The sequence below is a fragment of the Budorcas taxicolor genome, chromosome 5, assembly GCF_023091745.1.
Source record: "Budorcas taxicolor isolate Tak-1 chromosome 5, Takin1.1, whole genome shotgun sequence".
In the NCBI taxonomy this organism is placed as follows: Eukaryota; Metazoa; Chordata; class Mammalia; order Artiodactyla; family Bovidae; genus Budorcas; species Budorcas taxicolor.
This window is the reverse complement of record NC_068914.1, coordinates 39,316,315-39,342,449: the sequence shown is the minus strand read 5'-3', so window position 1 is coordinate 39,342,449 and position 26,135 is coordinate 39,316,315. Positions and strand designations below refer to the sequence as shown.

Genomic DNA, 26,135 nt, shown 5'->3' with positions numbered 1-26,135 from the left:
AGCAAGGAGAGATAAGAAAGCCTTCCTCAGCAATCAATGCAAAGAAATAGAGGAAAACAATAGAATGAGACAGACTAGAGATCTCTTCAAGAAAATCAGAGATACCAAGGGAACATTTCATGCAAAGATGGGCTCAATAAAGGACAGAAATGGTAGGGACATAACAGAAGAAGAAGATATTAAGAAGAGGTGGCAAGAATACACAGAAGAACTATACCAAAAAACGATCTTCATGACACAGATAATCACGATGGTGTGATCACTCACCTAGAGCCAGACATCCTGGATTGTGAAGACAAGTGGGCCTTAGGAAGCTAGTGGAGGTGATGGAATTCCAGTTGAGCTATTTCAAATCCTAAAAGATGATGCTGTGAAAGTGCTGCACTCAATATGCCAGCAAATTTGAAAAACTCAGCAGTGGCCACAGGACTGGAAAAGGTCAGTTTTCATTCCAATCAAAGAAAGGCAATGCCAAAGAATGCTCAAAATACCACACAATTGCACTCATCTCACACGCTAGTAAGGTAATGCTCAAAATTCTCCAAGCCAGGCTTCACCAATACGTGAACTGTGAAGTTCCAGATGTTTAAGCTGGATTTAGAAAAGGCAGAGGAACCAGAGATCAAATTGCCAACATCCACTGGATCATCAAAAAAGCAAGCGAGTTCCAGAAAAACATCTATTTCGGTTTTATTGACTATGCCAAAGCCTTTGACTGTGTGGATCACAAGAAACTGTGGAAAACTCTGAAAGAGATGGGCATACCAGACCACCTGACCTGCCTCTTGGGAAACCTGTATGCAAGTCAGGAAGCAATGGTTAGAACTGGACATGGAACAACAGACTGGTTCCAAATAGGAAAAGGAGTATGTCAAGGCTGTATATTGTCACCCTGCTTATTTAACTTATATGCAGAGTACATCATGAAAAACACTGGGCTAGAAGAAGCACAAGCTGGAATCAAGATTGCTGAGAGAAATATCAATAACCTCAGATATGCAAATGACACCACCCTTATGGCAGAAAGTGAAGAAGAACTAAAGAGCCTCTTGGTGAAAGTGAAAGAGGAGAGTGAAAAAGTTGGGTTAAAGCTCAACATTCAGGAAACTGATGATGGCATCTGGTCCCATCACTTCATGGGAAATAGATGGGGAAACAGTGGAAACAGTGTCAGACTTTATTTTGGGGGGCTCCAAAATCACTGCAGATGGTGACTGCAGCCATGAAATTAAAAAAAACGCTTACTCCTTGGAAGGAAAGTTTTGACCAAGCTAGACAGCATATTCAAAAGCAGACACATGCCAACAAAGGTCCGTCTAGTCAAGGCTATGGTTTTTCCAGTGGTCATGTATGGATGTGAGAGTTGGACTGTGAAGAAAGCTGAGTGCTGAAGAATTGATGCTTTTGAACTATGGGTGTTGGAGAAGACTTTTGAGAGTCCCTTTGACTGCAAGGAGATCCGGCCAGTCCATCCTAAAGGAGATCAGTCCTGGGTGTTCATTGGAAGGACTGATGTTGAAGCTGAAACTCCAATACTTTGGCCACCTGATGCGAAGAGCTGACTCATTTGAAAAGACCCTGATGCTGGGAAAGATTGAGGGCAGGAGGAGAAGGGGACAACAGAGGATGAGATGGCTGGATGGCATCACCAACTCTATGGACATGGGTTTGGGTGGACTCCGGGAGTTGGTGATGGACAGGGAGGCCTGGCGTGCTGTGGTTCATGGGGTTGCAAAGAATCAGACATGACTGAGTGACTGAACTGAACTGAACTGAACTGAATCTGGGTTTGCATTCAGACTCTACCAACCACTACTGTGTGCTCATGAACAGCTGCCTTCATCTTTCTAAGCCTCAGTTTTGTATGTTCTGTTCATCCTTCCTACTACTCACAGTGAAGAAGTCAGCTCTCCTGCCCATGATAGGGTAAATGCAGTACCTCTTACCCATCTCTGCCCACCTTTCTCTCTGGGGAGAAGTGGATGGTCAAATTGGTCAGGGCACAAACCTCCTTAGGTCATAGGATTGGAGATAGGAAAACACTGCACCCCTGCCCTCCTCGGCTTTCCTTCTCCATGGGCAGTGCCCAGCAGGTTTAGATCCTCAGGGGGGCCCATCTTACCACCCCACCCCACAGATCTCTGTCTGCTAGTAACTGAGAGGCTGGGGTAGAGCCCAGCCCACCATTAAAGCTGGGCAAATGGGCCAGACACGTCAGGACTCAAAGCCTAAATCTGCCAAGAGGGAAGGGGGACCCCATCAAACTTCTGGAATCATATCCTCCTTCAACAATTTATAAGTTAAAAAACTTACACCCCAATAGTTTATAATGAAAAACCAACAGAGCCTGGTAGGTTTTATGCTGTTTGGAGGACACAAAGATCAATTCATCAAAGAGAAACGGCGGACACACCCTGTACAGAGTGACAGAGCAGGGACATAAAATGAGCCGTCCCTCCAGGTTTCTTTCCAGGATTAGAGACAGATTAGCATTCCCAGCCGACTTCCCTGGGACTTTATGTGATGGGCACAGAAAGCAACACACATACACACACACACACACACGCACACAATTGGGAAGCGATTTTCTACTTCTTCCTTTATGTGGTTGAAATTCTATATAAGAATATATACATTTATAACTCAAAAACACAAAGGCTTTCTTCACGTGATTGAGATTATGAGAAGAGGTTTGGCATTCAGAAATCTTGCTTGAAAATAATTAATTTGAATGAGATGGGCATGGTGAGAATGGACAGAGTAAGCACTTTATCGCATGGGAACCAGCAAGAATAAATACCCCAGTGATCAGCTTAACAAGCAGAAGAGAGATACAATGAGAAATTATCAAATTAGGGGCAAATTTTAGTTATAAATGAAACAGGGAGGAAGTGTTAAAGGAAAAATAGTTCAAGAATAAGAATATTTGGAAATAATTCAACTTTGAATATTCTTAATGGTCAATGCAAAATGTTTTCTGGTCAGGGTTTGAAAATGGGTTAATTATTAAGGAATGAAGTTTAGGATATATAATTGGCTTCCCTAGTAGCTAAAGACAGTAAAACATCTGCCTGTAATGCAGGAGACCTGGGTTCAATCCCTGGGTGGGGAAGAGCCCCTGGAGAAGGGAAATGGCTACCTACTCCAGTATTCTTGCCTGGAGAATCCCATGGACAGAGGAGCCTGGTGGGCTACAGTCCATGGGGTTGCAAAGAGTCAGCCACAACTCAGCGACTAACACACACACACAGGTATATTATATATTTTACATGTAGATAGAAAGGTGTTTGTCTTTTGTGAAAGTACATGAAAAATAAGGACAATAAATCTCCAAGATCCCTCCCCAACTCTTTCCTAGCAAATGACTTTGACCCCTATTTCCTAGAGAAAATTGAAGCTATTAGGAATAAATTCCTCCACATCCAAACCCCTCAACTGCAAATTTATCTGTATTCACACCCACCTTCTTGCTCCTCCTAAGGGTAACCCCACAGATGCCCTGGACCCCATTATTCCTGACACCTTGGTTCCCTCTTTACTAACCAATGGCTCTTTCTCAATGGCCAGTGGCAAGATTCTGGTCTTGGCCAAGTTGAAAACTTGCCTTCACCAGCATCTCCGTCTAGTGGCTCATCACTCTGTCCTTTTTGGCACAGTCAAGCTTTTTGGAAAGGCTGGTAATGTCTGAAAATCCCAGTTCCTTGTCTCCTGTTTCCTGGTGAAACTTTTGCACTAGGGGTTTGCAGCTACCTTTGCCCAGAACTGCCCATGGCAAGGCCATTTGTGAGCACCCAAAAGATGGATAACTGATGCTTCTCAGTCTATCTTACTGGAGTTAAAATTTTCTGAGATATAAAACATCATTGATTTTTCCTTCTTCCTACAACCCTCACCTTAGCTTCCGTGCCTTGCCGATTCCTGTTGCTGTTGTTTAGTCACGAAGTCGTGTTCCACTCTTTGGCAACCCCATGGACTATGGTGTTCCAGGCTCCTCTGTCCATGGGATTTTCCAGGCAAGAATACTGGAGCTGGCTGCCATTTCCTTCTTTAGGGGATCTTCCCCATCCAAGGATCGAACCCAGGCCTCCTGCACTGGCAGGCGGATTCTTTACACTGAGTCACCCGGGAAGCCCAACTCCTGCTTGTGCTCAAACTTTTTTACTGTTCCCACTTTCTTTGCAGGCGCCTCTTCTTTTCTCCTTGGTCAATTGCCTTCCTTGGACTTCTTTGCCATTTTTCTCATTTTCTTGGGCTGATCGCCTTCACATCCCTAATGTTAATTACTACTTCCATGCTGATGACGCTCAGATCTGTAACGCAGTCTTCCATCTCTCTTCTGGTGTCTCCTAGCTCTAGATACTCAACTGAATAGCTTCATCTGATGTCCTGAAAACACTCTTCAAATACAACATGAACTCAGTCAACCTCCGCACCCCCGCTCCTCCTCCTGAACTCTTTATCTTATTTAATGAGACATGTATTTGCTTAGTCATGCAGGCAGTGTACTGTGGGGTCACCCTGACTCGGTTGTTCTCAATCATGGTTGCATGTTGGAATCACTTGAGGACAAGGCTGAAAAATATTGTCCTAGGACGGCGATTCTCAAACTTGGACATGCAAATAAACTACTTGTTAAAAGGCATAATCCGATCCAATAGGTCCAGAGTGGAGCCAGACACCCTGCATTTCTAACAAACTGCCAGGGGATGCCGATGCTGCTGGTCTCCACACCCCCCACAGTACTGAGAAACAGGTACCAGCAGCAGCAGCATCCCCAGGAAGCTTGTTAAAAATGCAGATTCTCAGATGCAATCCTGGACCAGCTGAGTCAGAAACCTACAGGCTGGGTCCAGTAATCCACGTTTCACAAACCCTGCAAGTGATTCTGATATGTGTTAGGGTTTGAGAATCACAGTTCTATTTCTTCCTCTATACAGGACTAGACTATGTTGCATCTATGTGCTTCTTACCTATCTCCTCCTTTCTAGATTCACTGTTCATATATGCAATCTCTCAGCCTTAAAAAAAATTGTAACTGTCTATTATCAAAATGAACTCTCTCTTTCCTAACCCCATCATTTGTGTGCACTGGATGCCGTTACCCCTTACCTACATAAGGACCTTTCTCTGTGCAGGACCATTCTCCTACTTATTCTCTCTGTACTGAATCATCCTCATCAAAATATAAACACATTGTAATATCTTTAGTCCAAAAAAAAGACACCCTCCCTTGACCATTTTCCTTCCAGATGCTGGATATTTTCCAGATACCTCCCTATTTCTTTGCACCCCTTTGTAATAATTTCTGGAAAAAAACAATTGACTACACTCACTTTCTCCACAACTTAAGTCCTTCTATCTTCTGAGTTCACTCCATCAGAGTCTCATTCCAACCGAGTCATGAAATTGCTTTTTTAAGGACCTCACATTGCTATCCAATCATCAGCCTCAGTCCTCACCTTACTCAACCTCCCAGCAGTATCTGATCCAATTTATTACCCCATACTTCTAGTAATTCCCTACATGATCTTATCCAGTTCCATGGCCTTAAACATCTATTGTCAATATGTTGTTGACTACTAAAAATATATCTCTATGCATGGGCCTCTTTTCTGGGCTTCAAACCAGCGTATCCAACTCTCTTTTAAAGATACTTGAAATGTCTAATAAACATCTTAGCAAAGGTTTTCATTTCATGCTCTCACCTAAAGCTACTCCTCCCTACTCCACCGTTCATTCATTCCACAAATGAGACAGACAACTCTACGCCTGACACTTTCTTATCGCGTAATGAGCATCCAAACAGTACAAAATCTCTGCCCTGATGGAACTTACATTCTAGCACGGACAATACAAAACATAATGAATATGTAAACTGCACACTATATAATAGGTCCGTCTAGTCAAGGCTATGGTTTTTCCTGTGGTCATGTATGGATGTGAGAGTTGGACTGTGAAGAAAGCTGAGCACCAAAGAATTGATGCTTTTGAACTGTGGTGTTGGAGAAGACTCTTAAGAGTCCCTTGGACGGCAAGGAGATCCAACCAGTCCATTCTGAAGGAGATCAGCCCTGGGTGTTCTTTGGAGGGAATGATGCTGAAGCTGAAACTCCAGTACTTCGGCCACCTCATGCGAAGAGTTGACTCATTGGAAAAGACTTTGATGCTGGGAAGGATTGGGGGCAGGAGGAAAAGGGGACAACAGAGGATGAGATGGCTGGATGGCATCACCAATTCGATGGACGTGAGTTTGAGTGAACTCCAGGAGATAGTGATGGACAGGGAGGCCGGGTGTGCTGCGGTTCATGGGGTCACAAAGAGTCGGACACGACTGAGCGACTGAACTGAACTGAACTGAACTGAACTGAATAGTATCTCTTATAAAAGAGAAATACTTAGTTTTAACATGCTCCAAGTTCTCATCTATTTTTCCTTTTAAAGATTTTTGTGTTCTGTTCAAAAGACAAAGGCCATGACCGCCTTCTACTTTCCTCTAAAACTATAATTGTTTTAAATTTTACATTTAGATCCGCATGCTATTTAGAACTGGTTATTGTGTATAATACACTATCTTACTAAGACGGTGGTTGAGACTGATGATTTTCCCATATGGATATCTAATGGGTCATCACCATCTATTGAAAATGACTGCTATTTCCCCCTGCACTGCAGTCAAGCATGCTGTTTTATATGTCTTTATATATGTGCTTGGTGCCTTCTTGGAATATCCTTCCGAATTTCCTACTTGAGAAATTCCTCATTTTTTTTACAAAATAAGTCATCTTGCCATCTGGAGCTTTTCTTGGCCCCCTCCTCAACTCCTCGCCACTCCCAACACAGTCACCACCAGTGGTGGCCAAGGGCAGGGCATTTGAAGTCCATCCCAGTAGAAAGAGGCTTTATCACTAACACTGCTTAGAACTGTCAGCATAATGACAGCAAAACAGAGTCCAACTTTTAACTGGATTTGGTACTATTTTAAAATTCTTTATAAACTATGCACCCCACTTTCTGCTTGCACTCTGTATATTACCTTTGGTTTTGAAGCAAGATATGTTATTTCTTGGAGCCATTACTGTACACTGTGAATTTTACAATTATAGTACCTGTCATACCAGAGTAAATATTCATTTAAATATACTAATCTTCCCATTAGACTGTGAGTTTGTCAAGAGTGGGTGCTATGTCTTAATCAGTTCAGTATTTCAAGCACCTAGCATAATGCCTGGCCTAGAGTTAAGGTTCAATAAATGTTCATTTATCATCTTGTTTTGGTGGTTGGGGGCAACTCTGAATATTTAAAATGAAAAGAGGGGTTTTGTTTTTTTTTAAAAAAAGCAGCCTCTTGAAATTGCTTTTTTGATTACAAAAACAAAAAGCTGTCTAACAATAACATATTAAACAACATTTCCTATTTTAATCTCTTATAAAGTATAATCAATTAGGGCTAGGTTTCCTTCTATACAAAATTATGTTTTCTGATTGTTCAATTTATAAGACATCAGCAATGTCAGATTGAGGCCATCACATCAAATGCAATTCAGCTTGCTTATAAAAATACATTTACAGAGTTCTATCAACATTTGTCACCAACTCAGAGAAACATGACAACCTTAGCTAGATTTCTGCAAAAATATGTAAATTAAGGGAAATATAAGCCAACCTCATCCTGCAGTGCAGTTAGAAAAATATCTGAATCAAAAGAAGTGTTTCAGTGGCTCATCACCCAAGAGTGACCTGGATGCCACGTGGATGGGGGAGTATGATCCGGATTTTCAAATGCTTGTCACATTTAATTTCAGTAAATGATATATTCCAGTAAGTGGGCATAAAGCTGATTGAGTGTAGGCAGGCAATCCCATTGCAGTGCGCAAGGATTTACTGCAGATAATGATAACAAATATGGGCTTGCCATAGAATTCCAGAAACACACAAAGCAATGAATATCAAATAATATAGAAATCAACCAATAAGCTCCAAATTCATCATCTATGTCTTTCCAAATATTTGAGAGCAGAAGTACTTATTTAGTAAGATATTAACCCTCTGTGCATATGTGGAAACTACATCAAAGACAAGACTGTAAGGCATGTAGCTAAGAGAGTCAAGCTGTAAAAGTCTTGGATTGTAAGCACTAGTCTGCTGTCTGCCTTTAGAACAGCAAGCTTGTAGGACTAGCATTCAATATGGCCAAAATAACATATATGAACAGGTAAGGCTCCGGGTCTTTAATAACTGGGTCTCTACTTAGAAGCAAGATGATAGCTGCAAAACAGGATAAAAAGAACTTCAAGAGGACTAGAAATCAATTCATTCATAAATTGCAAAAACCTTTATTATTTAATAGCACCCCTAGAGTCAAAAAAAAAAAAAAAAAGACTGGTTGCACTGCATAATTCAGCTCTAGCTTACTACCTGAGGTGCTGCCAGGGAATTGAAAGTGACAACAGCTGACATCTCAATGTGACACAGAAGCTCCACATGCCTCCCCCTGATTAATTCTGAATCTCTAGTTGCAGGGACTGTGAATATACTTCACACTGTCTGCATACACCAGCAAGCGTGGGTATACATACTACATGTAAAGAGGAAAACATTTTAGGTGATGATTCACCCCAAGGCAGGGGGTCCATGGTTGGTATTCAGTACAACGTCTAGTCAAAGCGGGAATGGAAAAGGATGTGGAAAGGGAGTTCAAATAAACATCTAGGAAGGACACAGTAGATAGTGAATCCTAGAGGTCACCAATGCCATACTCCTGACTTCAAGCTCTGCTACTACTGCACATTGAAACTGAATTGAAGGCAAATCAATTTCATGCTCATTCTTATATATCTCTAGAATCCTTCTACCAAGTTCAGTCAATTATTCCAATGAAATGCTACAATCTCTAGATTGTAGAAAGTGTTTAACAGGTAAATGTACTGGATGTTTCTATTTGGAAGTAGAAGGGAAGCAAATATAAACATGAATAATAATGTAGGAGAAAGGTGAAACACAAGTGCAATCCAGAATTCTGAATTCTGAAAGATTAAGGTTAATCATTATGAGAGTGGCCATGAAAAACTAATAAGACGAAAAGCTTACAAAGGCAGTAACATGATAAATACGTTCAAGTCCCCAGATTGTCTCAGTATTCAGACAAAGTCAAGTTAAAAAGAAAATCTTTGCAATGATAGTTTATAACTGTCTTTCTGTAATGTTCCAAATACGCAAAGAGACTATAAAAAGATATTTCTTTAACAATATTATTTCTCTTTTCCCTGAAATATTAGGCCCTTGAGAAAAAGAATGCAAACTAACTCCACCACGTACAAATTTACATGTGATTTATCTTGACTGAATGCTTTTCAGGTTGTGTTTTATTTAGATGTTTATGCTACTAAAACTAGAGCTTCTTAATAATTAAAAGTTAATTTAAAAAAATCCTCAGGATGTTTTTATCTTTAGGATAAAAGATAAAAGGAAGACAATTTGTTCCAATTCAAATCTTGAATTATGACTAACAAGCTTCACGAACACGAGACTTCCTGCTTTGTAGCGACATATTTATAAACATTTCAATAGGGGTGCACCTCGGGTTCAACTTGCCTGGTCACACCAAGGCATGTAAGGCAGAGAGGCCCTGCAAAATAGATTCACTGCACCCCAGCTGGTTGTGCCCCCTTATTATAAGCAACTGCTTTTCCTATGAGTATTTCTCACTTTCATCTTTCTTGCTGGGCCAAGTCCTTACTACTAAAATGTATACATGTCATTCTCTTAAAAAACAGGTTTAACTACCCAAATCAGTAGCAGGAATTGAGTCATCATTCTTAGATGTCAAGCAAATCACACCACCCCACCACTCAGAGCCTAAAATTCTGTTTCAGATAAACCCAAGGTCATCACAACCTTCCCATTCACAAATACACCAATTCAAAGTGAGCCTGTATTTTAGTTAACTGGGATACTAGAAGTTACTTTCATTCCTATTTGGTGGGTTCATTGGGTTCTTTCAAGTATATTTCCTTACACTTAGATAAAATACTAGAATTAATATTTGTCTTCATTTAGGCTTTTGTTTCCATTGAGTTATTTGTGGGGCAAATTTCCATAATTGAGATAACTGGTTATAATGACAATTGTGAGGACCACACAGAGCTATGAAAACATTTATTAAACAGTGTCAAATGTAAAGGAATATACAATTATATTTCTGCTATAAATGCTGTTATTTCAGTGTAAAATTGTATGTGCCATGATCAGGGATGGAAAAGAAGAAAGAAATGAAAGCAGTTATACCTTGGTGAGGTTATGAATGATCTTTCTTCTTTCTCAAATATTTTAAAAAATATAATTATGAATGTGTGTTTTAATGAAAAGAAAGATTTCCATTCCTACTTATCTCCATAAATAAAGAAAAATCTTCTAAAAAAAAAAAAAAAAACAAAGTGAGCCTGTGGCTTTGTCTCCCCCATTTTGAGGGCTAACCCCCTCGTTATCTTTCAGGCTTTAATTAGTTGCGCTTTCTCAAAGAAGCCTTTGTTTTCCCCTCAAATCTAAATTAAGATCCCTTTCTAACTCCCTCCTAGCCCCCTATACTTTTCCTTCACTGGACTTTAAACATCTTACAAACATATTCATCTGTGTGATGAAGGGTCATCTCTTTAGTACAGCCAGGGGTCCAGGGCTGTCTTTCTTCCTCATATTTGACAGTTAGCACTGCGCTCTGTTCATAGGAGCCACTCAGGAGATTCAGGCAACATCACTGATCATTGACATAAATAACAAAGGCAGACCTCAACAGAACAAAGTTCGAGAAGCGGGGGTTTCCATGGTGAGGCACTGCCTGCCTTATAGGAGTTCAGGATGTCCTCCTGGCCAAAGTGTTCCCCCTTTCTTTTGTCCTGGGATGAGATCATGCTGGCCTTGCTCCCAAGTGCTTCATCAGCATTCACATGGTCCTTGGCATGTGACAGTGTCTATAAATATGTTTGAACTGCTTAATAACTATTATCAGGTTCAATATCATGGTAAACATCTTAGAGAAATACAAGGTGGGAACGTTCAGGAATCACAATAATAAAGCTCATATATTTCAAGGAATACAATTTTTTAGTTGTTTCTTTGGTGATTTTTGAGTTTGGAATCATGTTTGAAAAATTATTTTTCTCTTTCCCTAACTAAGATTATATAACTTGACCTATATTTTTTACAGTGCTATTCTGGTTCTTTTCTTTCTTTAAAACAATTTAAATCTTTAATCCATCTGGATTTTCATTTCATACAAAGCCTAATTCAATTTTTTAAAATGTTTAGCTCATTTCCCCAAAACCATCCCATTGACTTTTTTTTTTCATCAATTCAGTGGGGATTAAAAATATATTCTTCACATCTCCTCAAAGGGATGGAGAAATTCTTGGGAGACTCAGAAAATAATGTACTCTCCCTTCTTGGCAGAAAGGTCCTCTACTAATATTAACCCATACTATTTAAAACTAAAAATACTAGTCAATCATTTATCAATTTTTCACCTAAAGATGGTTAGGTCAAAATGTTCACAAAAAAAGGATTAAGAGAAACTTTCAGATGTTCTCACCATGGGCACTGAAGGAAGACACTTCTCATGAGAACAACCATCTTGCCAAGAGCAAGGATTATGCTCTTTTCCATTTTTGTATCAACACCCAGCACAGCACCTAGTACATAGCAGGTACTTGATGAATGACAAATTCACAAAATCAGAATTCCTCCCCTCAAGTGAAGTGTGATGCATATGTTATTTCAATGACAAGATTATTTTAAAACCCTAATTCTATTTTTCCACAGGCATCTGCATCAATTATAGTATCATAAAGTGCCACGAGGGTTATGTGATTTTAGATAAGATCCCAACAGACGCATGGCAGGGAGCCTGAGTCAGCCCCCATCACAGGGGCCTCACCTACTCTAGCTGGGAACTGGCATCGTTCCTCCTTCTTTCTGGCCTGTCTTCCCATGCACGCTCGGCTCAGAGAGCTCAAAGCTGCTACAGTGCCATCCTGCATACATCAAATCCAGCACAGTAAGGCTTACAGGGACTTCCCTGGTGGTCCACTGGTTAAGACTTCACACTTCCATGCCAGGGGCAGGGGTTCGATCCTTGGTCAGGGAACTAAGATTCCACGTGCCTCACGGCGCAGCCAAATAAAAAGATTGCCTAATTTTCAATGTTAGTTTTTTTTTTAATCTTTCCCCAGTTACTTTACTTCTGCATTGTTTTAAATTATTCAGCAGTCTAAAAGAACCCCAGGGGGCACCTGATAAAAATTCCATGGATTGCTGGAGAAGGAGTGGGAGTCTGAGATTGGCAGCTGATGGCTGAACTCTGTCCCCAGATCTTTTCTCTCTTAACGCTGCCTGGGGTTGGCCTGTGCTTCTCCAGGACTCCCTCTGCCTCGCTCCCCTGTGACCAAAGAACACTGGATTCCACTTGTCTGTCTTCCTGCTGCTGTGTAAGCCTGGTTTCGCTGCCAGCAGCCCCCTCCAGCACGTGCAGACTGACACAGGAAGGTAAGTTCCCCAGTCGACCAGGAGGTGATGGGTCAGAAGATGAGAGCAGAGGAAGCAGAGCCAGGCAAGAAGGGAAAGAAGAGGAGGGGAGAAGGTGCATGAAAATAATAAGAACATTGGCAACACATAAGGCAGGCTGCCAGCTGGCAGGTTAGTTTCTGACACATCAGCCGCAGCTACTTCTTTGGCATTTGTAACACTCTTTCAGAAGCATCGTAACAAATGAGACTGCTTCTCACGTGACACTGGTTCATCTGAGTCACTTTGACTTAAAGAGGCATTGGAGGGTTTCCTAGGTCTCTATCTCTTGATGCTAGCATCTCTTTATGTAGAGAGACAAAGGGGGTAAGGAAACATCCTTCTTTCCAGAACCATGGCGTTTCCTCATCACACACATGAAGATGAGACCGTCCCATAGACCCCAGTACAGCCTTTAGGTTGTAAAATCAGACACGCCTTATTCTTTCCTCTAGCACTATATACATTTCAAAAGATGGAAATTCTGTAAGCTAGGTCAGTCTAGTAGTACTATCACCTGCCGGCAAAAATTTCACAACATGTCTATCCAGATCATAAAGGGTTACCAGCTTATAGCACAATGGGTAAAATGAGGCACAAAACAAGGTGTAAAATTACTGAATGCAGAATGTACTTGCTGAGTGCAGTCTGCCTCACAAGGACCTTGCCAAATGCTCTCTACATGTATGGCCTTGATTCATTTCATCCCCCAATAAATCTTGTAGGAACCCATAATTATAGATGAATCACAAAAGTTAAGCCCCACTAATAGGGACAGAGACAGGATCTGAGCCTTGCCTTTTTCAGAGCCTGTTCTCTGGGCCATGACAGTTGCATTCACTCCTAAACTTTCCAAAAGCTTCCTGCACAGTAACATCTGGTCACAGATAAAGGACCAGGAGCCGGGAAGACATCAGACTTTTCGCCAGCAGCAACAGGAGATAGAAAATAATGGGACATTAGCTTAGGATTCCGAAAGAAGTGCTTACCCCCTCACAAGCTACACACTCCAAGCTCTCCGTTAAGTGCAAAGTAGAATGAAAACACTTTGAGATAGATGAAGTCTCAAAACATTTCCCTATCATGCACCCTTTCCCTGAAGCAACCAGAGGATGTGTTTCGTTCAAAGGGAATAAACAAGGAACACTGAAACAGGTTCCAGAGGGAGTCTGGGAAAGGGTGGAACTAACAGAGTATTTTTCAAGTTCGCCTGTGTGGAAAGTTTAATAGAGAGATATTTTACATAGTTATTGGAAACGCTAGGAGATGCAAAAACAGAACAGAAATTGGAAAGGCTAGGAGATGCAAAAACAGCAATCTAAACAAGAAAGGAAATGCAAGCATGGTACACTACTGAACTAGACACGAACAATTAGACTTTCTATATGACATACATATATATGATCAGGGAAAAAACAGAATATATGTTCAACAAAAATCATATTAGGAGGAAGGAGTAGGGTAAAATGTTCATACATGAGGAAAGAGCAGAGATTGAGATCTTTATTATTCATAACAGAAAGTCAGACAGGCAAATCTGAAATATCAAGAAAGATAAGAACATGCACATTATTTGTAAGAATTATGGTAAATACCAGAAGAAAGACCTAGAGTAAAAAGTAAGGAGGAATCATACAGGAAAAAGTTGACCAGGGACTGCTGCTTTTCATCACAACTTGTCCTATTTGGCTTTTAACAGTATGTATGAGTGAAGTGAAAGTCACTAAGTCCCATGTCTGACTCTTTGAGATCCCATGGATAGTCCATGGAATTCTCTGGGCCAGAATACTGGAGTGGGCAGCCATTCCCTTCTCCAGGGGATCTTTCCAACCCAGGGATTGATAGGGATCAAACCTAGGTCTCCCGCACTGCAGGTAGATTCTTTACCAGCTGAGCCACCAGGGAATCATAAATGAAAAACACATTAGAAAAAGCAGCATCTGTCAGAACCAAGTCTTCCACATGGAGAAACCAGTCTATCTGCAAATCAACAGGCAAGATTTGTTAAAATGCACAGTAAATCTCATTTAAGGATTACAAACTGAGGACTCAATTGTGAATTAGCTTTATAATAGTGAATTTGGTTAAATTACAATGCAAATGAGATTTTTCTATTGATATTTTAATGATTTCTATAATCTTTCATCCATTTATTCTAATGTATCCAAAAGTTACAGCTGAAGCTTTTCCTGCAACCATATTTTGCAGCGGGATGAGTCTCTATGTATGCATCTTATTATACACACAGACTAGACTCCTTCAAACAACCCTTTACCTCTGGGGTTTTTCTGTCTGTGGGGAACTCTTCCTTCAGTGAATTTACAAAGCACCAATCAGTCATTGATTCATTCAATCAATATTATTAAATACCTACCATGCTCCAGATCCTAATCCAACATTTAATTTAAAAATCTCATTTATTTCCATTTAATACACAGAACCAACTAGTTAGAACAGCTTAATGAATGGGCATGCCAGTCGGGCTTCCCAGATAGCTCAGTGGTAAAGAACCCGCCTACCAATGCAAGAGATGTAAGAGACGCAGGTTTGATCTCTGGGTCAGGAAGATCCCTTGAAGAAGGAAATGAAAACCCACTGCAGTATTCTTGCCTGGAAAAATTCCATGGACAGAGGAGCCTGGCGGGCTACAGTTCACAGGTCACAAAGACAAAGAGTCAGACACGACTGAGCACGCATACAACCAATGGACATGAAGTTAACTATAACCTCCTCACTCAGGGTCTGAGCCTTCTACTGGTTGTTGGTTTTATTGTTATTTGCTTTTTTGTGTGTTTTTTGGCACACCATCTTCCCAGCACACTGAGAGCAATATGGGTAGCAGAAATTGTATACGACCAGAGGGAGTGAGATCACCTGTGTTCTGATCATTCACTGGCCACAAACTTAGTGGGACCTGGGTCAACATCCCTTGACATCTCTGGGTGTCAGTCTCCTCCCAGTAAAGTGGTGGCATAGTATTATATAAACTTCAAGGCACACACGACACTCAGGCCTTGTCTCCGATGCCAATTCCAACTGATTGGTAAAGTCTGCCACTGGCCCATTTTAGAACTGTTCTCTGTTAGCTACGTCTACTGTAGGACCAGGGATCACAGTGGTATCCACAGTACTACCAGCCCTGCTTTGCTTTTCCAAAATATTCTGTGATCATATGAGAAAGAAGATTTGACATATTCTCACATTAAAGGTATATGATCAGCTTGAATTTCCTATGCATGTTTTCTGGCTAGTAGAAGGAATAAAGAATGAAATACCTAAAAGGCAGGAAGGCAGCCAGGAGGGAAAGCAAGAAAACAGGCTGCGGATGACATCAAAATGGGTAAAGGGTCTTCAATACATTCATACTAACATATTTTAAGTGTTTGGATTTTCCTTCCAACACACAATTTTGAAATGCAGTCTGTTTTTCATTACGAGCCTGATTTGTTAAATCTATTACTCTTGGCTAGATTTCAGGTAGATTATAAACAGCTAATGTAGGCAAGTGAGGCATATCCACCAAGCCTCTGTTGAAGCCCATGGTACCAGGGGGAACGTCTTCCACCTATCGTAAAGGACAGAGGCCCAGAGCTGCCCACCCACTCAGTCCTCCAAGAGGGGACATCAACACACACTCTCCTTTCTCGCTCTTGAACCTTGTACTGAAAAGATCATTCAGATTTAAAATATCTAAATGATTCTGGAGCCTATTATACAGAGTGAAGTAAGCCAGAAAGAAAAACATCAATATAGTATACTAACGCATATATATGGAATTTAGAAAGATTGTAACAATAACCCTGTATGCGAGACAGCAAAAGAGACACAGATGTAGAGAACAGGCTTTTGGACTCTGTGGGAGAGGGCGAGGGTGGGATGATTTGGGAGAATGGCATTGAAACATGTATAATATCATATAAGAAACGAATCACCAGTCCAGGTTCGATGCAGGATACAGAATGCTTGGGGCTGGTGCCCTGGGATGACCCAGGGGGATGGTGTGGGGAGGGAGGTGGGAGGGGGGTTCAGGATGGGGAACACGTGTACACCCGTGGCAGATTCATGTTGATGTATGGCAAAACCAATACAATATTGTAAAGTAATTAGCCTCCAATTAAAATGAATAAATTTAAATTTTAAAAAATAAAATATCTGAATGATTCTAACTTAGGCTGGGTTCTCTTAGATTCGGGGGTAAAACACAATGACACACACACACAAATTTCAAGTCTGCCACTGCTCACTCATCTTTCAGTGTTGAATTCCACACTCTGAACTGCCACAACAAGGGGAGTCTACACCTGATCTGTCTTATTTTTCTCTCTTGTCAAGTTCTTTGTCCTCAACCCAAAGGCATTTAAGTTTCTAGGTACAGGCACAGACACGATGATACAGATAAAGACATGCAGGTTCCCAAGTGAAAGCATCTGACTTCAAATCCCCAGCAACTACTTACCGCTGAGGCCGAAACAATACTCCGCTAATGTCAACAAAACCTAGTCTTTCAATAAGTTAAGGAAACGGAAGGCAGATGCAACCCTGACACAGCAGAAGTTCTAAAGAAACTCGTCTTTTCTTCAGGTGCTTGACTGACCCACATGCAGGCACTGGTTTGGATGGACCCCTCAGTCGGTAAAGAATCTGCCTGCAATGAGGGAGACCTGGGATTGATCCCTGGGTCAGGAAGATCCCCTGGAGAAGGGAATGGCAACCCACTCCAGTATTCTTGTCTGGAGAATGCCATGGACAGAGACAGGAGCCTGGTGAGCTACACAGTCCATTGGGTTGCAAAGAGTTGGACACGGCTGAGTGACCAATACTGTTACCTTCTTTCACTTTCCGTCTAGGTGGACTGTAATGTGAACTGACCGTTATCAACTGCACCTACTCTGAGCTCATCTTCCTTCAATTTTTACATTACTGATAATAATTTGCATTTATGTAGCACACAAGATTGAACGCAGCATTTAAAAACCGTATTATGCAGCTTGATCTTTGGTGAGCCACTGGTGTTGTAAGCGGGATAACAAATGTCCAAAGGCAAGACAGTCTGAGCTGCCTCCACCGCCTTCTAAACCCTACACTGGCAGCAGGTCCATTAGCCCATGTCTCTCCTCTAAGCAAAACCCTGTTTTACTGATGTCACTGTTTCAAATTAAGGCAGCTCCTGGTAGCCATTCAGACATGTTCTCTATTCCTGGCAGTATCATAAGTAATTACTTTATTTCTTCTTAAATTAATTCCCCTCTGCCCTTTTAGTTTGGTCACACTGATAGGAACAGAGTGAAGGGACAAAGTGGGTACCTAAATGGTTAATCTCACTAGGGGATTGTAAGTTTAAAAAAATGGGGGACCCTGTAAATTAACAATTACTCAAGATCGCAGGTTTGCTTAACCACAAAACCAAACAGGCTTGCTCAGCAACAAAACCACGCAACAGAATCATGAGACTTGCCCCCAAACAATAAAACAATGGTGGCATGAGGCCCACATCCTGCCCAGGGAGCTCAGAAAGTTAGGACATGCCCTCTGTACACAAAAAGCAATCATTCATGGACCTAGCTTGACCTTGTAGGGGACAAGAAAACTCCCCTGCCCAACCTGCGGGAGGAACTGATGATGGAAGCATGGCATCTACCCAAGAATAACAAAGATCTTCTACCCTCTCCACTTTCCTTTGACTTTAAAACTGTAGCCCAGTAAGTTCTGGCCATGGCATCCTCTCTCCTGCTCACCTGTAACCCTCACAAGCATCCTGTTCTAATAAACCACTTCTTACCTCTTTGCCTTTTGCTAAATCCTTTCTGCACTGGAAACATTAGGCACTGTGGTACCTGAGTTCTTCAGAATCTTCGAAACAACACTAAATCATTTCAGTACTAGTTACTGAAGTTACTGATGACAAACCTGGCTGAGTCCAGCAAACCTTGAGTCAGAATACTATGAGTTTGAGTCAGCAAACCTTGGTGCTACTCATATACCCTCATGTCTGAAGGTGGAGATGACTAGATGACTCATTTAACAATGGAGAAATTACAGTGCAGACTTAGCATCATGGGTTAGTTACAAACTATAGCTATAAACCATGCCCAATATGTCTGAAAATGGGGATAAATCAATCCATCTGCCATCTGTTCAATCAGAGCCTGGAGAGACCTAACAGGGAAATTTCTGACTTTTTTACTTAGAAGCTCAAACACTGTTAGGGTCATTATCAGGCTGCTACTTAATGGTGGCCAGAGTCAGCCATGGAAACTGCTCAGTCAGTGAAGTCCAGTTAGGGGTGTGGGTCTCGTTCTAGGTGAGCACTGCAAATTCAACAAAATTTCAAGGGTTCATGGATCACAATTCAAAGGTCAGCCTCTGCCACATCCCACCTCTTGTTTTGTGGAAGATGACAAGGCAAATTGAGTGATGCTATTCTTGGTCCCCCATCAGCTGAAAGTGGAACAGTATGACGTTCAGGTCTGAATGATATAAATGAAATTTTCCTCAATAATAACAACCAATCATTTTCATAAAACAGACTTCTAATTCACCCCACTTCAACTTTATAATTCCAGGAACATTACTGTACACTTCAAGGTACACATGCTCTCCTTTACTGTAGTGAAATACACACTTTGCTGGTGGCTCAGATGGTAAAGAATTTGCCTGCAATGCAGGAGACCTGGGTTTGATCCCTGAGTCGGGACAATCCCCTAGAAAAGGGGTATCAGTATTCTAACCTGGAGAATATCACGGACAGAGAAGACTGGCAGGCTACAGTCCAGGGGGTTGCAAAAAGTCAGACACAACTGAGTGGCTAACACAAAATACACACACACATAAAGTAATCCACACATCACCATATTTAAGGGTCCATTTGCACAGCTGTGCACACACTCAGTATAAAGCAGACCCCTCATCACACCCTATTTTTATGAGGGATACCTTACTCACCTCTCACTTCCCGTTGCTGATACTCTCTGTTTTTAAGGATGGGGTGTGAAATCCACATCCACGGGTGATGTTTGCGCAGCTGGGGGAGCAGGTAGTGGGTTACAAACCCCACGGCTCCAGCCAGGGCGAAGAGCACAATGCTGAGAAAGGGCTGCAACAGAAGAAGATAAGAGTCAGTGTGTCGCTGAAAGCATGGGGAAGGATGCCTGTCAATAATCCAGAACCTTCTCCGCTCCTCCTAAAGCACACACAGCCAAACTCAGCTCTTGCCTCAGGCCTCTGAAAATTTCTCCCATAGCACTTGAAACTGGTCTCTGTGTTAAGAACCACCAAGACGGAGTGCACAAAAGGCTGAGATATTCTGCCCATTAGAATATTTTTTCTTGCTTGTTGTTATTTTTTTTTAAGACGAGATGGAGAATAACAAATTTAGCTAACAGACTTCTCTTCACTGATAGAAAAGTGAGACAGCAACTGTCTGCAAGGACCTCTAGCCAGAAATCCCATCTGGCTCTCTACTGTTGTTTTTCCAATTGAAAATTATGTTCCAATAATCATTTTGGCTCTGTGACTTCCATCTCATTCCTGATCCGGTGAGTCCTCCCTTCTCCACTCTTAGCAGTGAGCTGTGATCCTGTCTTATGACTGTTGACCATCCTCATGGTGGATTCTACAAGATATGCTAACCAAACCATTCCCTGGATGGGAAACATCTGGATCAACTCTGTGTTGTGGGCCAAAACTCATCTCAGACATAACTCAACACACCTGGATATATTCCTCCAAGCTCTCTATTCTTCTCTATTCTTTCTCTGGCTCCACTAACCAATCAATAGCCTGGAGCTGCATGGTGGGCTCTGTTTACAGACAATGAGGAGAGGGGAAGAGTGCAAAGCCAAGTGGGTACATACTCGCAAGGACAGGAACACAGTGCTGGCACTGACTGCAAAGGACAGAACGGCAGCCACCGAGCAGATGACGAGGTCTGACTTCAGGATGTCCTTCTGTAAACAGAAAACAGCTGCACAGTCTGCTCTGATGTGTTTCTCTCAGCACCTCTGGGTCACCAGATAAATCAGGTGACGGGACCTTAACCCCTGGATACACTACATCAGACCGTCACTTACCTGATCTGTTCCCAATGGCACCCGTTGGATGGACCATTCAGCACCTCCCATGTGGGGAATATCAGGGAAATTAAGGCAGAAGCGGCAAGAGGAAATGCAGACTGCCATGAGAAGGCAGTGGCACCCCACTCCAGTACTCCTGCCTGGGAAATCCCAGGGACGGAGGAGCCTGGAGGGCTGCAGTCCATGGGGTCGCTGAGGGTCGGACACGACTGAGCAACTTCACTTTCACTTTTCACTTTCATGCATTGGAGAAGGAAATGGCAACCCACTCCAGTGTTCTTGCCTGGAGGATCCCAGGGACGGGGGAGCCTGGTGGGCTGCCGTCTATGCGGTTGCACAGAGTCGGACACGACTGAAGCGACTTAGCAGCAGCATGCCTCCATCCACTAGCCAGGGAGAGAAGATTTTCTACACGTGTAAGAGGCATAAAGTTCTTCTTGACAATCACAGATCAGATGCGAGATGCCCAGGTCTAATAAAGACGGGTAAAGTGCTAATAATCTCCACTGGGCTTTGGTGTGGCTTGTATTTTAATGTGCCAAGCCTAGGCCAGACAGAGGCCTCTTACACATTTACTTTTTCTCTTTGCTCCTAAATAGATTTTACATTTTCATTCAGTTAAATGAGGTAAGAGTGATTTCCAAATAATTTAAGTATATTTATATTATGTACACATATGCAAAAAATGAAATATCAGTAACTTGCTACTAATTTTCCATCACACAAAATTGTGTAGTGAGCAGGCACAAGGGAAAACAAAGAAAAATTAGACCAAAGAATGTTACTAATACTGCAGACACATGGAAAATGGCCTGTTAGCTCAGGAGGGTACAATGTTGGCTAACTGACAGAGCTAAAAGGAGTATTAGGGGATCATTAAATATTTTCTTTCTATAGATGCCAATTAGCTGCAGTACACAATTACTGAATATATTAAGGCATCATATTGTTATCTGAAAACTCTGAAATCATCAGTTTAAATATATCAGTATATCATATCAAAAAGGAATTATGCCTCTTAAATAACTGTTTTGAATGTTACCTGCCAGAAAATCATACAGAATATACCTGTTTCCCCATCGCCTCCCTTCTTTCCTTTTTGTACAAATCATATGCCTGTTTACCTACATTACCTCCCTCCCTTTATCTTTTCCTGTCTCTTTAAAATTAAAATATGGAATTTCTTGCAAGTCATGCTGCTGGTTTTCTGACTGAACTGTCATCCGAAGTGACAGGAAGCAATCAGGAGGAGAGTTTAATGCAGTAAAAATGACCTGAACCTTCTGATGAAAAATCAACATGGCTTGGTCGGGATAATCAATCATACAATGAAGAGATCCACTCTCACCATCAATTTACCAATTAGCTGCTAAAGTTGCTTTGCACTTCCTATCTCAAAAGTTTACAATTCACATATAAGTACTGAATATATGAGCAATCAAATAGTGATAAACAAAATTCTGGATCTTTTCTTAGTAATAGTAATCTGATTTTTGAGCAGGAAAAGTCATTGGTTTTTAATTCTGAATCTATAAAATTTTGTGTCGTAAGTTTTCTCAAAAATTTACTATTAGTAAATGGCAAAAATCTAGTTATCTCCTTTCATTCCAAACACTTTAAAAAAGGCCAAACTCTACCAGAGGGAAGTTCTATAATTCATTGCATCTTTAGGCTGTGGAGATTTATTCATTTTTATTTACTATTTTTCATTGACATGGTTTATGTCATTTTAAAATTGCTGATGCTTATCCAAAAGGGAGATATACATTTCCCCAAATAGTCTAACTTAAAACTGTCATTTAAAAATTTTTTATTTTGTATTGGAGCATAGTTGATTAACAATGTTAGTTAAACTATGCCATTTTTAAATGACCTGCTTAAAATTGTTTAAAGGCAATTTCAATCAAAATCCTAATAGGATTGTTTATTTTATTTTTTTATAAATTGGGAAGTTAATTCAAAAGTTTACTTGGAAGTGCAACAGACCCGGGGACTAGGTAAAACAATTTTGAAAAGAAGAACAAAGTTGGAGGACTTTCAATATCTAATTCAGAAACTGTATGTGCAAACTATGGTAATCAGGTATTGGTGGCATTGCCACAAAATAGACATTGAGGCCACCTGAGCAGAATAAAAAGTCCAGAAATAGGCCAAAATGTAAACAGTCAACTGATTTTAAACAAAGGGGTCAAGGTAAAATGACACCTTTCCCCACAATAAGATAAAGGAAAAATTTTTTCACCTGATTCTGGTTTAGTTGGATAGCCATCTACAAAAAGAAAACAACAACAAAAAATCTCCTTGACGCTCAAACATTAACTCAACTTGCATCATAAACCTAAACTATCAAACTCCTCAAAGAAAATATAAGAAGAAATCTTGGTGACTTTGGGTTTGGCAAAGTTTTCCTAATTAAGACACTAAAAGCTGCAACTGTAAAAAGAAAAAAAAGTCATAAACTGAGCTTCATGAAAATTTAAAATACTTATTCTTCCAAAGACCTTCTAACAGAATGTAAAAGCAAGCCAAAGACTGGGAAAAACACACAAACATACATGATTTGCAAAACATCCATCCAACAAAGGACTTTTGTCTATAATATATAAAGAACTTTACAACTCAATAAGAAGTCCAATAACTCTTTCCAACTCCCATTCCTAACTGTACATGGGCAAAACTTTTGAACAGGCTCACCAATGGAGATGGTAGATGGTAATATTGAGCTTTTCACTTTTGATGCTAATTAAGAAAACCACAAGATAAATTAATGATATTACTAAACCTTTTTTCATATTTTGAATTAATTCTCTAGAAAAACTATGATAGATTCACTATATCATAGGTTAAGAGTATTTCACAATTCTTGATAAATTACATCTGATTAGATTATTGCAATAATTTACATAAATATAATACAAAGTCTAAGAGATCTCATCTTTTCACTCTTGATGCTAATTAATAAAAAATGACAAACTTAATATTGGTAACAGTAACATCAGCAATTTAGAAAGGAAGTAATCTCCTCTTTTCTATAGCCACCAAAAAGGAGATATTATTTTGCTCCAAAAAAATTTTATTCTTGAAAATACTCTTTGAAAGGAATCTTGAAATATACCTCAGAGACTGTTGCTGTATCTTCTGGGCCAGTTTATTGGCCTGTAAATGCTGAACCATAGTTCTAGCACTAATCATGATGTCGAAGTGTTTTTCCATGAATGTTTCTTAAATGTCTAATCTTAGTATACATTAAATTTTCTGCCTTTTTCAACAGTAGTTTCTTTTGTAAACATTACAGATATGATTAAATAGATGTATAGGCTTACTATCATCGCTTGATGGTCAAATAATTTTCCATCTTGTGATGCCATACATATAAACACATACATATACCAACAATATCATAATAGACCCTCAGAGCATTAATCTAATGAATAAAATTGAATGTAAAACATTTCCTAACTGCTAAGACTTCCATTTTTTACCATAATGAATTATGTTGCAATTATCTTTTGGGCTTCCCAGGTGGCTCAGTGGTATAGAATCTGTCTGGTAACGCAGGAGCTGCAGGAGCTGCAGAAGATGCGGGCTCAATCCTAGGTCAGGAAGATCCCTTGGAGGAGGAAATGGCAACCCACTCTAGTATTCTTGTGTGGAGCTTCGCATGGACAAAAGGAGCCTGTCAGGTTATAATCCACAGGATCGCCAAGAATAGGAAATGACTTGCTTGCTTGCTCCATTATCTTTTTGCACCTAAATCTTTTTTCATATTTTGAATTAATTATCTATAAAAATTATGATAAATAGGTTTATTATATCATAGGTTAAGAGTATTTCACAATTCTTGATAAATTATACCTTATCAGATGATTGTAATAATTTACACAAATATAATATAATGTCTAAGAGATCTCATCTTGTCACAATTGGCAATATCATTAGTTTGTCCTGTGCTAATTGAGTGGACCAAAATATACTATTCCATTTTAACTTGCATTTCTTTATTTATAAGAAGGGTAAATATATTTCATATATTTACCTATTAAATATTTTGTCGCTAAATGAAACATCAATATTATTTGCTTATAGAATTTAAAAAATTATGTCATTGGTATAAGAAAGATAATTTAACTTACAAATTTGTAACAAATATTTTTACCAAATTATCAAAATTATTTTCATTTTATTGCCCTTTTTCATATAGAAGTTTACATTTCTATGCACTCAAATTTAACTGTCTAGTGTTATTTATTTTAATCTTACAGATTCTATAGTCTGGGAAATCATTTGCTCTTTAGGAATTGAATAAACATGTATTATATTTCATGTTCTTTTATGAAAATTTCTTTAACACTTTAAAAAATATGAGCCATGCATACAGAAAGTTATATAAAATACATACAGACAATGTAAGGAATAATTATAAAGTGAACGCCTCAGTGAGAATGTCTGGTTCAAGAAATCCGGTATTCCTGGAACCCAAGAAGTCCCTTGTATGTGACTTTCTGGTCATAAACCCTTCCTTCCCCTCTTCAGGTGCCCATTAACTATCCTGATTGATGAAAACAACTTTCTTGCTTTAAAAAAAATGTTTGCTACTTATGTATGTAACCATAAGCAGCTTAGTTTGCCTATTTTTACCTGAGAGATGGTATCACACTGTATGTATCTGTTTGTCTCTTGTTTCCTCTGCTCAATACTAGTGTCATGATGAATACAATGAAGTGAAAGTCGCTCAGTTGTGTCTGACTCTTTGAGACCCCATGGACTCAGGCCAGAATACTAGAGTGGGTAGCCATTCCTTTCTCCAGGGCATCTTCCCAAATCAGGGATCGAACCCAGGTCTTCCGCATTGCAGGCAGATTCTTTACCAACTGAGCCACAAGGGAAGGCCAAGAATACTGGAGTGGGTAGCCTAGCCCTTCTCCAGCAGATCCTCCCCACCCAGGAATCGAACCAGGGTCTCCAGCATTGTAGGCAGGTTCTTTACCAACTGAGCTCTCAGGGAATATAAAATTCTTATAAATTATAAGAAAACCAGACATCTCAATTAAAAATGGGCAAATATAAATGGCCATTTTTTAAGTGGCTAAAATTCACCATTTATAGCTCTAGTAAGTTCTTTTGCTTTGCTACAAAGGCCATTCTACTGTAGGTGGAATTTCCAGCAGCTTCAGTTTGGGGTTCTTATGACAAATGCTACAATGAGCAATCTTCTGTGTGTATCTGGTACAAATGTGCAAGATTTGCTCTAGGGTAGATATGTATTTAGAGGTAGAAATGCTGGCTCTACATATAATAGCAACTTTATCATACCAGACTGTTTCCAAAACAGATATATTGTATTAACTGCTCTTAGCAGTACATGAAGTTTTATTGTGCTACACTTTTGTCAACACGTAGTATCAAGAGAACTGTAATTTTTTGTCAGTCTGGTTGGTATAAAATGATAACTTGTTTGGAGTTTCCTGATTATTAATTAGACTGCATATGTAGTCATGTTTTGGCCATTGA

At 40.2% G+C, this 26,135-nt stretch overlaps 1 protein-coding gene across 1 annotated transcript in view; it reads right to left on the bottom strand.

Moving 5' to 3' along the window:
* PCNX2 (pecanex 2) overlaps positions 1-26,135 on the bottom strand; it is a 304,964-nt gene that overhangs the window by 145,773 nt on the left and 133,056 nt on the right. The window contains exons 18-19 of the mRNA XM_052640516.1: positions 20,406-20,498; positions 19,495-19,645 (exon numbers count right to left, since the gene is read on the bottom strand). Coding sequence (XP_052496476.1) covers positions 19,495-19,645; positions 20,406-20,498 — 244 coding nt within the window. The remainder of the gene's footprint in view (positions 1-19,494; positions 19,646-20,405; positions 20,499-26,135) is intronic.